Source organism: Anas acuta, chromosome 1, assembly GCF_963932015.1.
Source record: "Anas acuta chromosome 1, bAnaAcu1.1, whole genome shotgun sequence".
Lineage (NCBI taxonomy): Eukaryota > Metazoa > Chordata > Aves > Anseriformes > Anatidae > Anas > Anas acuta.
The window spans coordinates 148,372,800-148,389,627 of record NC_088979.1 but is presented as its reverse complement, the minus strand read 5'-3'; the positions used below and the strand labels follow the sequence as shown (position 1 = coordinate 148,389,627).

General features: G+C 37.0%; 1 protein-coding gene across 2 annotated transcripts in view; it reads right to left on the bottom strand.

The window, feature by feature from the left end:
* RFX4 (regulatory factor X4) overlaps window positions 1-16,828 on the bottom strand; it is a 91,969-nt gene that overhangs the window by 30,253 nt on the left and 44,888 nt on the right. For both annotated transcript variants that reach the window (XM_068664589.1, XM_068664596.1), the window contains exons 6-13: window positions 16,259-16,472; window positions 15,287-15,364; window positions 13,097-13,260; window positions 10,641-10,741; window positions 8,757-8,815; window positions 7,340-7,484; window positions 4,164-4,258; window positions 2,628-2,745 (exon numbers count right to left, since the gene is read on the bottom strand). In XM_068664589.1, coding sequence (XP_068520690.1) covers window positions 2,628-2,745; window positions 4,164-4,258; window positions 7,340-7,484; window positions 8,757-8,815; window positions 10,641-10,741; window positions 13,097-13,260; window positions 15,287-15,364; window positions 16,259-16,472 — 974 coding nt within the window. The remainder of the gene's footprint in view (window positions 1-2,627; window positions 2,746-4,163; window positions 4,259-7,339; window positions 7,485-8,756; window positions 8,816-10,640; window positions 10,742-13,096; window positions 13,261-15,286; window positions 15,365-16,258; window positions 16,473-16,828) is intronic.

Below are 16,828 nucleotides of genomic sequence, written 5' to 3'. Positions count from 1 at the left end.
ACATTCAGGGGCTATTCTCTTGGAACTTGCTGGACTCTTATTCATGAACAATGAGTCGAATGGCCTCGCAGTGAATGTATAGCAGCATTAATACTAATGAGTATAGTTTACGTCTGTGGCTAAATAACATTTGGTTCATTTCTGGGGAAATAAGGTAGGGATAGCCCCAGGCTTCTCCCTGCTAGGATGAGGACACGATATTGCTACCAGTCTCCCCTCTGAAAACCTGAAGGGTCAGAGCTCCTTCTGCCTCCATGGGAGTTGGACCTGAGCAGGGGGTACACCACTCTGCAGAAATAAGGGTTAGAACAGGGACTGAGCTTGTCATGTCCCGTCAGCTCCCAGGAAAGAACCTCCCTAGCATGCTGCAGACCACTGTGGTTCAACAAATGGTTAAGCGGTTTGTAGGAAGCAAAAGAGTTTCAACAGGAAAGGTGACAAAATCCTCCTACTGGACAATTCCTCTAGACCTTTGGTTAGAAATCTTTCTCTGGCATTGATAAACACCAGCTCAGGACTCTGCTGAGGCTATTTATTTTAATAAACTCTTGCTTTGGCTACCAAATTAAAGAGCTGTTATTGGCCCAGTTCTAATTGTAACACCTAATACCCATGAAAAACACATTAATCACCAAATACCCATGAAAAACACTGGTCGTTTAGGACCAGTGCATTTTTTCCCTGCCTGTGGTGACATATAAAGGTATTAATGTTCAAAGATGTGTGTCTATAGAAGCGGAATTCTGCATTTGCACACACAGTTATACTCATTGATGCAAAAAGCCAAAACAAACAAAAAACCCCACAAACATAGCTGAGCAGTTAAATTTCTCAAAAATCAAGCCAAATTCATGAGAGAGAGAACAGGTAACTTATTTTGGTAGATCTTATATGTTACATTGCAGTGGGTCCCAAACTCAAATGAATAATTCTGTCTTCACATTTTCTACATGCATGGCAAGTTCATGAATGTTTCTGTTAATAAGTGAAAAATCACAACTGAGAATCACTGCACAGGTCTTTCAGACAACTGGTGGCTTGATAACTATTTTGGGAATCCCTGTTTGGTTAAAGATATTTTGATTACTGATGCCTTCAAACAGCAAATACTTGATTAGGTTACCAATGTATCCTGAGTAGGAATAAAAATAATGTTGTAATGTGCAATTCAGTAGCAATAACATATCCTTAGGGACACTTTAATGTCAGCATTTCATGACTTCAGCAGTATAACCTAAATACTGTACTAATGCAAGATGTTTTTTTCATTTGTTGACCGCTGGTAAATTTCACAGGTTTGGGTTTATGTCTGCAGAGAGAAGTGTAGCAACCCAAAGTGCTGGAACACAAAATTCAACATTTGCTCAACATTCATGCAAAGGGATTTTTGAACATTGTCAGAAAGATTCTGTGGTAAGCACTATCAGCTACTGTTATGCCCATGAGGAAAGAAAAGCTGCAATGAGTCAAGGAGAAAATGAGTCCTAGAAGAGGTTCAGAATAGATGTGACCAGGATACCAGTGCTGGAAACACAATTGAGCAGATGGAAACTGTGATCATCCTGGGGATGCTCACTAACCTTATGTGTAACAGTGACTGACCAATACCTGCTTAACAAATTCTTTACAGTGGAGAAACTAAGGAAAGTAGTTTCAGATTGAAATATAAATATGGATTCTACTGTGAGTTCCTATTTGTGATGATATCTGAATACCATCTAATGACATAAAGGACATCAAAACTCATCTGGCAGAAAAAAAAGCTTGCAATTGTTCAGTACAGTGCCTTTATAAGTTAATTGATTATTAATCTTCTACTAACATATCCTGACAAATATACATTTATAAAAAATATCCCGCATACTAAACCTGGTTGCACATGACTGCAAAAGTTTGCACTCATAACACAATGGCCCACTTTCAGTCACTTCTGCTTTTAACAGATTTTAAACTGTTTATTATTATTATTATTATTATTATTATTATTATTATTATTATTATTATTTAACTGATGCAGATTGTATCCCAGGACTCAAGGTAAAGCTTTGAAACTGTATAGAAAACAGCCTGCATTTTCATTACAAAAGTCTATCATCTTTCCATCCTAACTGAAATCCAGCAGAATGGAAGGCAATCTGTCCAGGGGAAAGAAACATGATCAGTCAGAAAAATCTAGTTTAAGAAGCTTTTAAGCCACTTCAGCGCAAAGTCTTAGCATAACGTGGTCACAGTGGTTTGAGTAACCTGGCTGACTTTGCACTGAAGTGCATTAAGGAATGCCCCCATAATTGACTCCTCCAGCTGACCTGTGACTGGTATCTCCAGCGACTGATATCTCCAGCTATTGGCTAACAATAAACAGAAGGAAGTAGTAATGTTTTCAGCTCCTCTGGCTAGATCTCGAAGAAAGACATCTATCTGAGTATTATTGCCACATGTGAAAATGTGGCAATAATACTCAGATAGTATTTTCAAATACTATCTTTTCGCCTCTTTTCGAATGGAGCCCTGGACAAGTGAAAACTGGAATGTTTTCATTTCACTTGAACTCTACATTACAAGCCAGGATTTAGTTTTGTTTTTTTTTTGGTCTGTGACATGTAATTATTACAACAAAATGAAAGTACCAAAGCTGGGTGCACTGTGCAAAGTCATGTCCCGAATCACTCGAGTGCCAAAACAGGACCACATCAGGAGGAACTGCTGAGCTACTTTCTTCAAAGAGCCTTGTCTCTTGGCAGCTACCTGCAAGAAAACAGATATATCTAACACAGAGAAACTTATTTCCACTACCTGATACAGCTGGGTGATGTATCTGTCTTTTTTTAAACTGAAACACTTACCAATACCTTTGCATTAAAATAAACACCAAAAAATCAAAAAAAAAAAAAAAATACACACAGAAAGACAACTTGCAGCTGTATATAACCTTCAGAAAGTGGAAAATACAAAGAATTATCCAACACCAAGACAGAATTTACTTTATAAAATGAGGCAAGGACTGCCAAAAATTGCCCCAATCTTCATCTTAAACTAATTACTTACATGATCATTCATAGTCAAGGAAGTAATGTATAATCAAAGTGCTTGGTCTATGCTGAAAACATACATTAAAGTTTACTATTAATTTTTTTTTGTTCCTTCATATTTTTATTTTTGTGAATACACATAATCATTTTACAAGCAAAAATAATTCCCAGAAAGCAGACTTCAGGCATCAGCTCCTCAAAGTTTACTTCATAGAGTCACATGCAAGTTAAAGAATTAGGTTTATACCATGAATTAATGAAATTCATGCCAAATTCTTCATGAAATTCAGACAATTATCATCAGAATTTCAAATTGCATTCCACTAATTAAAGAAAAGTACTCCAAAACTATCAAAATATTTCAAGTAATCTGGGGAAGTGTCTGTTGTGTATGGTATGATATTTTTCAGCAGGGGGAGAGGCAACATATTTAAACATGGATTTTTATTTATTAGTTCTAACAGCGAAATCTGGAATGAAGAGTGTAATTGTAATGGAACATGCTAATATAGACAATAGTTAGCAACAGAAGTTTAAATAGTTGGTCATATAGTTACATAGTCTATGTAACATAATGATGATGCATGATCACTTTTGAAAGTATTCTTAAAAGATTTGTTAGTAGGTTTTTTCATCCAGTTAAGTTAAAATGTATAATCAACTCAAAAAGCAATATAAATACATTCTTGAATAATAATGTAGACATTCTTCTTTACTTTTGAGTGCACATAAATGACTTAGTTGGCCTAAATATTCTTTTCAGTAAGACCTTAAAAGGACAAGCTAGATTATCATTTCCATTTGCACCACATAGTTAAAATGGCGCTGAACTCATCTCTCCATACTCTTGAAATATTGATTTGATTGGAAAGCTTGGGCCTATTCCATTCTTGAATACCATCTTTTGGGTTGGATAGACAAGCACAATGAACCAAAATCCTGAATGTGAACAGTTCTCATATTCAGCATGAAAAGTGGTAAGATTTTGTCCACTGCTGCTTTACTCCTGCATATTACTGTGCTTGGCTTTCTCTTCTATTTATTATTTATCTTTATTATTTTTTTCTAATAATCTATGACCTGAATAGAGCTCATAAAGTACATCACTGACTCAGGTCCTTACTCCTTACCAACCTTTACAACACATCTGTCCACCATGGAATCCAGCCACTCAATGTACGACTCAATGGGGGACTGCTCCTCCAGAAGGTGATCAAACTCCTGATACACTGGCAGACAAAGGAAAAAACAGCCCACTTCAGTACTTGGATCCCATTTAGAACAAAAGAAAAACAAAATACAAAAAGCTGCTGATAACAAAAAAAATGTTATTTATATATATATATATATATATATGTATATATATATATATATATATATATATATATATATACATATATATATATATATATATTTAATGGATTGCTTAGCTAAAACACATATCTTCCTCAGTGCTGACCTAGTAATCTTTCTTGGTTTCCATCTTGCTTCTGCTGAAAATGATAGTAATTAGAATTGGTATTTAAGTGTGAGCAAATCAGGACCTATTGTTTAAATTTTTTTTTTTTTATTTCAGCTTCAGCTGTCTGTGGTGCCCGGAAGTGAAACAGTTATGGTGTTTGCTACGAAGAGTGTGAAGCTAGGCCTTGACCCTGGTGATGAAAAAAGGTCATGCATGAAATTGATTTAGAAATGCATAAAGAATCTTCTAAGCGTCAAGTGGATGAGTATTGTTGATAGTGCTCTCTTCTGTATAAAGCTTTAGTTGCAAAAACATGATTTAACTGCTGCAAATCATCTATTTGCAATGCCAGACACACACACAAAGAAGTGCCATAAACTTCTACTTCTTCAAAACAAATTGCTACCAATGCACAAATGCTATCAAGAAGAGTTTTAAAAAGCAACCTGAATACTTTTTAACCTCTATCAAGTACAAATATTTATATTTTATTACAGAAAGTAAAAAACAATCAAGTCATTCAACTGCAGCTCTTAAAACCACAAGTCTCTAGTTTATTTATGAGAATCAATGACTAGAAGACAAAGAATCATGCGCTCTGACACCTAAGAAACTTCTTCAACTCAGCTAAAATAAAAGGCCCAGTAAATCAAGAAGAAAGATACTTTCTACCTGCTGTGTCACAGGATGATCTCAATGTGCTATGCATTTCCATTTATGCTTAATTATAAATAACAGGAGGGAGGAATTTCCCACCATAGGAAGCAGATGGGGGGAGGTGAAGGAGACAAAGTTTAAAGGTGATAACTAGAGAACTGAGCCAGAGAGGCTGAGATTAATGCAAAGAACGAGCTCCCTCATCTAAATGGAGAAATAGCATCCCAGGATGAATTAGCAAGATGAGCAGGAAAGCAGTTGCTTTGCAGCTGATTAAAACTTTGTTTAACTTCCATTTGCAAAGGCTGGATGGTCAGAAACGTTAGTCATGGAAGAAGGTAAACAATGATGTTTAGACCACCTTTATCTTTTTTTGTATTATTGAACAGGCAGCCTCTCTTTTTTCAGGATAAGATCTCAGAGAAATTCAGATGTTGTCTTCTTACCTGAGTATTTGGCTGGACAAAAACTGCCTGATAGAACAGATGAAGTAATTCATATGCTGTGCAAAGAGGGGAGCAAGAGTAGAAAATGCAGGAGCATTGCAACCGTGGAGCAACGCAACTGCGTACAATGACCTGTTTGAGAGAAGTAACTCTTTTAGCCTTTAGTGATTGTTAAAAATACTTCAACAGGATCTGAGAAAGGGGGAAATAAAGGAGAAACCATGTCAGAGACAACTACTGTAGCTGAGTAGGGAAGAGCTTATCTTCTACTCAATGATTTTTCTCCATTTCTCTAACTTTACTTATAGTCTTATGAACATTTTTTTTCCAATTGTAGTAGCTGGAAATTGTACTTTCTTGGTTATTAATACCAAGAACATGAAAGCAGGCCTTATTCCATGTCATCAGGCACAAAGTTTTGAGAAGATATTTGGATACATCAAAGACTGAGGGGTTTAAGATTTAGAGTAAGCTCTATACGTATCTGCACATCTCAGTGGAATCCCAACTCATGTTGAACATGCATATTTAGGTTACCATTTCTGGGAGCTTCTTACTTTGCTTACTGGAATATGTGGACCTAAAATATGGAAAAACACATGTTCAAATCCATTTGCATTCAGGAAAATTCCGTTTGATTTGATGACACAAGTTCATATTTAAATATTCAGCACATATATAAAAAGCTTTCCTAAACAATAAGGATTTTTTGAATGAGAGATAGAACTGTTGCTGCTACTAGGGATTATAACTTTGAGAATTCTTTTTTTTTTTTTGGTCAGTGGGCAGATGTTGGGTAGATATTGAGCACATAACAGATGACAGAAGGATGCAGCGATCTTCTAGACTCTGGTCTTGCTGTGTACTACCTCCCCTGTTGCCCTGTCAAGTTTCTGTCTGCTAAGAAGGGAAGAGAACCATGTGAGGAGGTGAATCAAGGGTTAAGAAGGACAGGTAAGAGTACCAAGCACATCTCACTAGAAAACTAGCACAGAATGCAAGGCCCATCCCTAAACTGTAGAGAATACTTTAGTGATAGCATTGTGAGACAAGACAGGTGTGGAAGAAGAGCCAATGTTAACCTTGCAGTGCCCATTGTACAAAACAAGATCTTTGAAATCAATTTGCCAACATCTCCGAAGTCACTTTTCAGTTCATGCCCTTCACTATATTAAGAAGAATCTAAATTAGCCAAAGAGCTTTCTCAATACAGGACTTCTATTTATTCATAAAAGTTCAGGAAAAAAGCTTCACCCCATTAAACTATCTTGTTTATGAAAATATTGTGTAAAATGGAGACATTTACAAATAAAAGTTTACAAGGGACCCAAATACACAGCCACTTTGGTACCAAAGGCTTTCAAAAGACAACTCTCCTGTAATTTTACAGCAGGGTAGACTGACTTCCTCACATCCAATGGTTAATGCATAGATATACTTTGTTCAAGTCCATGGGAAAAACAAAAAAAAAAAAACAAAAAAAGGAATTGGAATTTTGGTGCTTGTCCTGTGTCACTGGTTGTTATAGATAGTGAAAGAAACTTTGTAATGGAGGGTTGCACAGATCTATGCCTTGAAATATAAGACCTTGACAGGGCTTTGCCTTACATTTTGTTAAATGCCTCCTTATTTATCATAAGACTCCAAGCAAACCAATGGATGCAAAAACAACATTACTTCCACTGAGCTTTTTTAGCAACAGGAAACTAAGTTCACCTGGCTTTATTTGAGGGTTCGGCTCTTACATTGTATGATGAGTTTTCTGTGTTCCTCCCGTGAGTCTTCCATAGTATAGAGGGTTTGTTTGGTAATGCTGTTCAGATCCACGTTCCTCCAGTCTTCCAGCATTTGAAACGTGATGTCTGCACTGTGGATCACTGTTCTTGATGCCTGTAATCCAAACCAATCTATTCATTATTTCATGGTTTATAAGATTAAAAAATAAGTGTTATCCTCTTTTATACTTCCTTGGCTAGGTTTGCTAAATTGGACCTCATGGACCCCGATCCACCAGATTGATATCTTATGCCTGTTACAGGGCCCTCTTACCACAGAGAACTCCCCAGTCATTTTGCCTGTTTCAATCAACTGCAATTGTTTTGCTCTCATCCACCACAAATCCAAAAAAGCAACCCTCACTTGCACTCCTCAATCTACAAAAAATATAAATCTGCTGGCTTCTTAACCAGTTTCGGTTCAAAATCAACAGGAAAAATCAAGCGAAAATGAAACAAACCCCTTTTAGGTTTGCAACCTGCCCCATCCCAGACTATGAAGACTCCCATTCTTCCCTCAGCTACAAGAAAAGGCTGAAGATTGTTTGCCCCTGCATCAGATCCACCTTTTGTCTGGTTGAGACAGAGTTCTGCTGCTGATAATGGGGAGGATGGGATGGATGATAGGAAAGAAAGTGACACAGAATGCAGAAGCATCTTCCTGTGGGTTTTTTTGACTCTCAGAGTTAACTTGGGGTGTTGGATATACCTTTCAAATGTGGATCTTTAAATGTGATAGGGAAAACAAACTGTCTGCTTCAACACATGTATGAAACCTCAATGAATTCAATGCATCCTCCACCCATTTTATACCACACAGAATTTGGCCTCAAGATTTTTTGATAGGTAATTGTCATCTAAACTGAATGGTGAAAAGCAAATACTTCAGGGTATTTTCTTATGTTCACCTGCTATGGTTGCAATAATATTTCTGTTTAAAATTTCAGTGATTCATTTAATTATTTATTTTTTTTTTTACTAATTTCCATCTGATATTTATTATAATAATTAAATAGACTTTGGAGTTTTTGTCAGGCATATAGAAATTTTTCTGCTTTATTAATAGGCCTAATCCAAGCCCTGATGAAACCAATGAAACATCTCTTATATAATCCATGGTAATGAACCAACTCTTCAAACCAAATTCTAAATTTGTTTCTTTTTTTTTTTTTTTTCTGCTGAGTTTAATGATCAGAGGTTGCCAGTTGTCTAGCAAAACATTTTTGCTGATTATTTTCTGATTCTGTAGAGATGGTCGTAATAAACATTGGAGACAAACTGCTAACACGATCTCTTCCTGAGTAAAGTTCAGATTGTCAATTTATTAAATTATTTTAAAAGTCAGTTAAAATGTCATTCTGCAAACTCAAGTAACTGAAATATTTACTTGGCAGAGATGATTTAGTGATGTCTGTCGCCGGAGTATTTGTGAGAATCTTCTGGACACTATGGGAAAGAAAAGATACATATTTACATACTGTGCTAAATAAAGAAAAACATTTCTGAAAATACTGAATTAAAATCAGAACAAAAAAAATATATCCAGTTTCTTACATACAATTGTGGCATTATGTATCCAGTTTTAACTTAGCTTAAGCCTTGACCTAAAACCTTAAATCTAGTTACTAAATCAATTTTACAGAGGCATATTACAAGTGATGATTTATAGATGCTGTGAATAATGAGATGACAAGAGAAATGTAGAGGACAATGGAAGAGCTTCACTTGTTCAGCATAACAAATTTTCTCTTGAAACACAAAGGAACCGAAAACCAGAAAGACAGGACTATTTAACAGGAAGAAAAATGTTGGTGCAAGAACGAGTGGGCATAAGGTAATGATAGTGACATTATATTTGAAAATTGGAAAAGTTTCTTAAGTCTTACTGCAAACAGGTTTTGGGGAAGTCTTCTGACTGGATCAGTAGGAGCTAAAATCTTAAAAAGTTTCAGGTAAAGTTTGATCAAAGCTTCTGAAAGAGATTACATGATGACTAACATGCTATGGCAAAAGAGGGCCCAGGAGGTACTTGCCAGTTCTCCACTCTTATTTTAGCTTTTTCCAAGAGGATATGGGCCTTGTATTAAGATCCATCCTGTACTTGGAAAATGGGCTTTTAAAATGTTTTGTTGACTATCTTTTGTCTGAAACCTGTGACTTAAGAGCTGCAAATATGACCAAGGCTTGCAGTTACTTCTGTCAGTACTTCCATTGGCTATGTACACTTTCACAAATTCTGATCAGGAGATTGAATCAGATGATCTGATTGCAGAAGAGACAAAGTCTCATGTATATACTAGGATGCACTCAAGATTTTCCTTATGATAAAATCACAGAAGGCCAGCTGATCTGTCCAAACAGGCCTTAGATGTAGCAACAGAGTAGGTGCTCCTTCTGTACTGTACAGAGAGGCACTTAAAGAGTACGGTTCAATAATGACTGGAAAATGCATCCTCTCTCTCTCCGTCTCTCTCTCTCTCTCTCTCCCCAGGACTGGAAACAATTTTACTGTTGCAGATTCTTGATATTTTTGAACTGACAAAGATAAAATAAAGCATATTCTCAGCTCTGACTTTCTGTAACTTTTAAAATGAATTAATGAACAACATTCAACAAACTAGAATGAGTTATACTAATTTACATTCTGAGTGTTCTCAGTAAAATATAATTCTAATTTTCCGTGCTGATCAAAATAGTTAATCCTTCTCCTAAATTAGTTTTTTTTTTTTTTTTTCCCCCTTTAACTTTGTGGTGTGGAATTTAGTGCTCATGAAAGGCAAAGAATTGAGAGCCGTGAAATAAAGCAGGCTTTATCAATAGGTGATGTGCACTGCAGGCATCTACAAAGCACGTCTGAATAGGACTAGTGCCCTTTCCTGTGGTGACAGGGTAATTTGATCTCCTTCATTTTTAACTCTGGCACTTTTTTGAGCAAGGGCCTCAAGCTGTATTCAAATTGTGCTAGCCTAAAGGTTTGTTTAATAATTTTCTTTGCCTAATATCATCGCTAATGTTTGCTTACTATCAACAAAATTAATTTCTTATCAAAACTCAAAAGAAAGGAAAAGCAGTTCTTCTCGCTTTGAGCAGTGCCTCATTTCACTAAATGGAACTGGTTTTCAGGACCAAGTGGCAATTGTAAGTGAATGCAAGATTTTTACAGTGTCAGTTTTTAATTCTTAAAAGAACACTAGTTGTACTTCCAATTAATTTGTCATCAATAAAAATTACATACTTCCCAGATTAATAGGAGAGATTTGTCAATACATACATTCAAATTTGATATTTCGTAGGTTTTCTGGCAAGTCATGAAGAGCTACTTTCAGCCACTCATCCAGTTGCTTTGCAAACTTTCGGATCACCTGCGTCAAACTGAAAGGAGAAATCACTACATCAAAGCACTTACTCCACGCTTTATACTATAAAATCTGAAAACATGTAAAGACTATGGGTCAGTTATTGACACCTCATTATTTTGCAGAGTTGCTGAACATATTTTGGTCTGTAGGCATGAAGAAAAGCTTCTGAAACTATTTAAAGGAAAAGAGAAAACATAACACCACACTGAAAAGCTCAAAAAGCATCAAAGTCTCTGTACTGCATTATATTGATGCTTGTAAATGGTATTTTAGCTTGAAATAAAAGTAATTCTTGTAATACACTGTACAAAAAAAAATCACAATTCTTTAAAGAAGACAATAGAACATGCTTTGGATTTCAGGTCAGCTGTGCCCATGTTTATACAAATGGACACAGGGATGTGTAAGTGAAGCAGTAAACAGCTATGCTGCAGGCTGAAGCCAGCGAGTGGGTGGCAGTAACGGGCAGGACCAAGTGCAGGGGTGATGCAGGACCTGCCTGCTTAGCTGTACAGATGACAGAAAATTTCCCAGACAGATGAGATTTCCCTCTTCTTCCTTATAACTCTTTCTTGCATGGCCTCATCATTTCCTTCTAAACTTGGAGGCAAGTTCACTCGGCCCTTCTTCTTGTAAATTGCTCAGTATAAAATGACAGTTTCCAGAAAAAGCTCAAGGTATGATGGAGGGGAACCCAACAGTTGTTTCTGCCAGTCTGAGCAGCACTGCCTCTAGCAATGCTCGAGATACATAAACAACAAAAAGATGCAAGGAACTTTCCTTCTTTCTGCCAGGTAGATTTTTCTGTTTGCACTCCTAACGTACACTGCACTGAAGACATAGGTGGTAAAATAACTGTGGCCCACAGGCCTTTTCTGCTCCATATAGACACCTAGCAGGACAGGGGATGGATGACAACTGCTGCACCCACTAATTTTTTTTTTTTTTGTACAGCCAACATTCATTCCCAGGAAGTCCTTCAGGATTCTGGCTGAGTCAGCAAGATTTTGTTCAGGAACTTCCATTGCAATGAGACCCTTCTTCACCCCCTCCAGTGCAGGCTATGGCTTAATAGCCACAATCTGGCCCTTTATATGCATTACAAAAGTCTATATTCACACTCAAGTCTCTCCTTATTTGCTATGAAAGAACTAAGCAGCTTGAGAAAAGGACTGCTGTTCTGTTTAATCCTTCCAATGAAATAGATTTTTAGGGGGGTGAGGGGCAAAGCCTGTAAAAACGTACATGTCTTATCAAGGAAAGCCCATGCTTATAACAGGTTTCTCATGGAAAAAACACTTTGCCTGTACTTTAGCAGTCATACAGTGTGAACGAAGCTCACCAGTTTAGGAGAGCAGAATGACATCTTAAATACACTTGCTGTATTTAAATCTTGAAGACCAAATATACAACACCAACAATAAACTCTTAGAGCAATAAACAACAAATTTCGCAACCTCAAAAAGTCATCAGTCAAACAACGCTAAAGGTGAATACAGACATTTAGAAAATGAAAGTTTCCTTATGCTTATATTAGGAAAATCAAATGGGTGAACTTGTTGACAGTCACACTTTGCAGTGATTACACTTTTTGCTGTGAAATGTTGATCTCTGTTCTGCTTTATCTATATAATTGAGACTTCCTGGACTCAGATGAGTCCAGGTAGTGAGAGAATAGATGAGATCTACCAGGTGGATTGTAGAAGAAAATTGAGTTTTGAAGCAAAGGGCTCAAATACTTGTTAATATTAATAAAGTGATCTTGAAATAATTATGCAACTGTTCATCATAGCATAGCATTTAAATTAATCCAGGATGTCTGAGACTTCACAAGTATGATCTTCATATTTTCTGCTCTTGGCAAGCAGAATAACAGTTGGGTTCCAGGAGTGTAAACAGAGACAAGTGCTTCGGCTGCAGTGCTGGAATATGCATGGGAATATTTACAAACAGAGCAGCCAGGCCAGCTCCTATTGTCACTGTTATTTAGCGTCCTGTTATGTTGCTATACCAGACTAGCAGAAAAGTGTCTGAAACTTTCAGAAAACAGGAATGTGGCATTCTGCAGCCTGCAGGCTTCTGATATTCCCTGAAAGTTGGGACATGACTAACATCTTGATGTTAATAAACAAAGAAAGTGTTATCTTTCATCACACAAAATGTCACACTTTTTGCAATACAAATGTTAAAATATAAACATTTTTTCACAAATCTGTCAGCTGTTCAGCTCTGTTGAATTGACACTGAGACTTAAACAGGAAACAGGTGGCAACAAGTAGCTTTCTGAGAACTGCTGTCATTTGTATGGAAAAGACATACAACAAAGGCAACTGAGCTAGAAGTGGTCAGTGCTGCCAATTATACTGACCTGTCGGGTAATGCTTGCAGTACCGTTGGCATCAAAACTCCAGAAATTGCTTTGTACAGAATCGAGTCGCAAACTCCGACTATATTCACTACAGTTGAAGAACCCAATACAGGCAGCATATGAGGAGGCATCCCTTGCCAAAAGTGCAGAAGAAAACTTTGAACCTGCAGTCATGAGAAGAAGCAGGGACGTTTAAGTGACAACAACAACAAACTTCTTAAATGATCCTGTTTATATAGAGCTTGTTTCAGCCCCACAGCTAGACTGATGGTACACAACACAGGCAAGGCATGTTCCTTAACTGGATAGGTGTATAGTATAACCTGGCACAGAATGGAATAATGAGCCAAAGGGCAAGCAGGCATTTGGAGTTGGTAAGGGGGTACCTTTTTGTTACTACAGGTGAGAGGCCCATGGGTATCTTATTTTTACATTCCATTAGTGACTACTGAATGTAACTCCTTTGCTTCCGCATATCAAGCCTTTTTCTCTCTTTGCTCTCCACTCCTTTATACAAAGGAAATGTCATCTAGGGCTTGGTGAGGGGAGGGATAGGAGGATGGCACATGGCTTACAGGGACCAATATACCATATCCTGCCTTAATTTTGGAAACGCTATACTTTGGAGTTCTTAAAAACCGCTGTTGTGCTGGCCAAAGAAAAGCCATAATGATTCCTTCTTTCTATCTTCTGCTATGAAGAAAAGTGAAGAAAGAATGGAGAAAGGCAAAAAAAAAAGAAAATGAGATTTTGGAAACAAAATATGCCTCTGAAAATTTTAATTTAGGAAATAAAGGTCTTACTTGGTGAATGGTACAGTCAATTCTACGGAGGTCAGAACACCAGCATTCATAAGTCAAAACCTTTCACACACAATCTGTCTTGATATACGTAACTGCACTAGGTGCAGTAAGAAATATTTGCCATTTACATATTTTTGCTTCTCAGCCCCTTCCCCATCATTGATCTTAACAAACAGATTCCCTAGCAAAATATAATATCCTGCTCTTAAGAAAGTATTCAGAGGCAGATTCAGCAAAATGTCCTGTATATGTGGATGAATCAATTGGCTTGGAGTGAAGGGAAGGGAGGTTTGTTTGGTTTTCCCTAAGCTGTATGTCAGATTTAATTATTATATTAAACTTCTGGGTTCCCATTTAAACATGGCTAGAAGTAAATCTGGGAGACACATTAGAAAATGTGAAAAAATGTAAAGTAATACTAAAAAAATAGTTCTCTGTCATGAAAGCACCTAGCCTGGGTGCAATGACTTAAAAGAGCTGCAGATTTAAATCCAAATAATGTGAAAATTAAGCAGTGAGATGGAAAAAAAAGAGGGAATTCCCTGCCATTGTTTAGAAGGCAGTCAAAAGACCCATTTCCTTTGACTTTTTCCAGAAGCTGTGTTATATTTGAATCAGGCCCTCGGCACCTCTACAGTCAGATTTGCTTTCCCAGAAAAGAGGCCTTCTTCACACGTGATACAAAACTTCTTGCGTTCCAGTAATGTTTGATGTTTGCAGTCATTCTGCTGTAATTATAGGGCTGCATGCATGCACTGCCAGAAAACCCTCAGATTCAGTCAGATATCCAGCAGGAACAAATCTTATCCATCTCTAATGGATCGTATCAACTGCTGAGCAGTGTGTGTGTTCCTAGCTGTACTACACTACAACTGGGGAATTAGAAACTTGAGCTACAGGTTTACTGGGGTGTCTGGGGGGCTTTAGGTCCCCCAGCTCCTTTTCCATTGTTAACAGACCAGTAGAACCATTTTGGAACCAAGTTGGCTGTGGCACCTGCCCTGTGTTTGTGCTGAACACTCGGAGCAATTTCTTCAGACAGAGCTTAGTTCAAACACAAAGCTTAGGAGAGTGGTGATGGACACACTTTCTGAGTTGTAAGAATTGGATTGTCCAACATCTTGTAAGGCGATATTGCTACCTTAATCCTGATGGAGAGACAAAAACATTCCCACTGCTTTCACTCCTCTAACTCACATCATGTTATAAGTGAGATTTAACGCTATCACTGACATATTATGTACTCAAGTATAGCTATTGTTCATTATTCATGAAAAGGATTAGCCGCCATAAAACCATAAGGTTGTAATATCATATTCAAAATAAGCTCTCAGATCCATTAATACCTCACGTATCATTAAACTACAACTGCAGCTTCTAACCATACCTCATCAAAGTTTGCTCTTATTACAGTGTCTAGTATCCTCTGACAGTGAGTTCTATACATCATAATAAAGGTAGAAACCTGAAAAAGAATGAGAGGGAGACACACAAAAGATCATTCTACTTTAAGAAACCTGCTTTTAAAACTATAAGAATATAGAGCACAAAAAAGTAAGATTTTTCTTATCTTACCTATGCACAATTGCAAAAATAATGAAATCAGACTATAGTTAGATTAGCTTTAAGATGAGTTTTCTTCTTAAAAGTAAATTCTCCCTTTGAATTCATGGATTTTTCTATGTCAATGGGGATTCTTCAAATGTAAGAGGAGCAAAAAGCCTCAGTGAGATCAAAGACGAGAATGTGGCCCTAATTAGGACATAAAGAACTATAAAACCCTATTCTTTTGTCCACTTTACATTGATACTACACATGTGAATAGCATCAGAAAACTAGCAAGCTCAGCCAAGAGCAGTCAGAGCACTTTTGTCATATGTGCAGATAGGATTCTCTTAATTTCCAGCCTAGAAGGATACAAAAATGCATTAAGTCTCTCTCCCCTCAAGAAAGCATCAGGAATCTTTCTCAGTTTGCCAACAAATGGGTTCAGAAATTAAGGGGCTATAACATACTGCAAAAACAGAAGTCTGGGGTCTTGTTATTAGTGATTTAGTGATTAGTGATCCAGTTACCCTCAAACCTTTCCTGCTGAATGCAATATAACTTTAAAAGAAGGCTGTGCGTAGGCTTTAGACATGTTGTACAGCTGATAGAGTCAGCTGCCTATGCTAAGGGAAGATATTTCTTACTATTATAAGAAGCAATTAAGCCTCCCATAAATAAAGTCAGAGCATTATTAAACTCAATCTAATTTAAAGTCTCTATATATTAGATAAAGCTTTCATCCCGAGCAGGGGAAAAACAACAACAACAACAAAAAACAAGACAGGCAGAGAAAATATTTCCAAAGTGTTACCTTCTCCTCTGGCAGACTGGCTGGCAGATTTAGATCTTTGACATTTGGAAACTCTGGCAGTAATGTTCCCAGTTTGGATCGTGGTGAATACGCCACTGTCTGTTTGGTTACTTCTTTTTTTCCCGTTTCGTTGACCCAGGCTGCTCCTTTTTTAGAATACATCACATCGTAATACTGGGAGTTTTCTTTCACTGCAATTCCATAATAGTGGTACCTGATACATAGAGATGTACATTTTAAAAAGTGGATTGGTTGAAATAAAATTAAAAAAAAAAAAAAGATACAGGGGTAAGAGAAACTGACAATGCTAATAATTTCTACAGCAAACCAGACTGTGATAGTTTATTATTAACAAGCATTGATTCAGTAGCAGAACATTGTGGTAATACATTGATTGGGTTTTCAAATTTCTTTTCTTGTGGTAAAAGTAGCTCTCTTCAGAGTTAATAAAGCTGACAGTTGCAGGGCAGGACAACAATGGACTTCTATTTTTTTTTCTTATTATTAAAAAAAAAAAGCATCCTAAAGCTACTTGTTGGCAGAGCTGTGCTGTGCAGCTGCTCTTTTAGT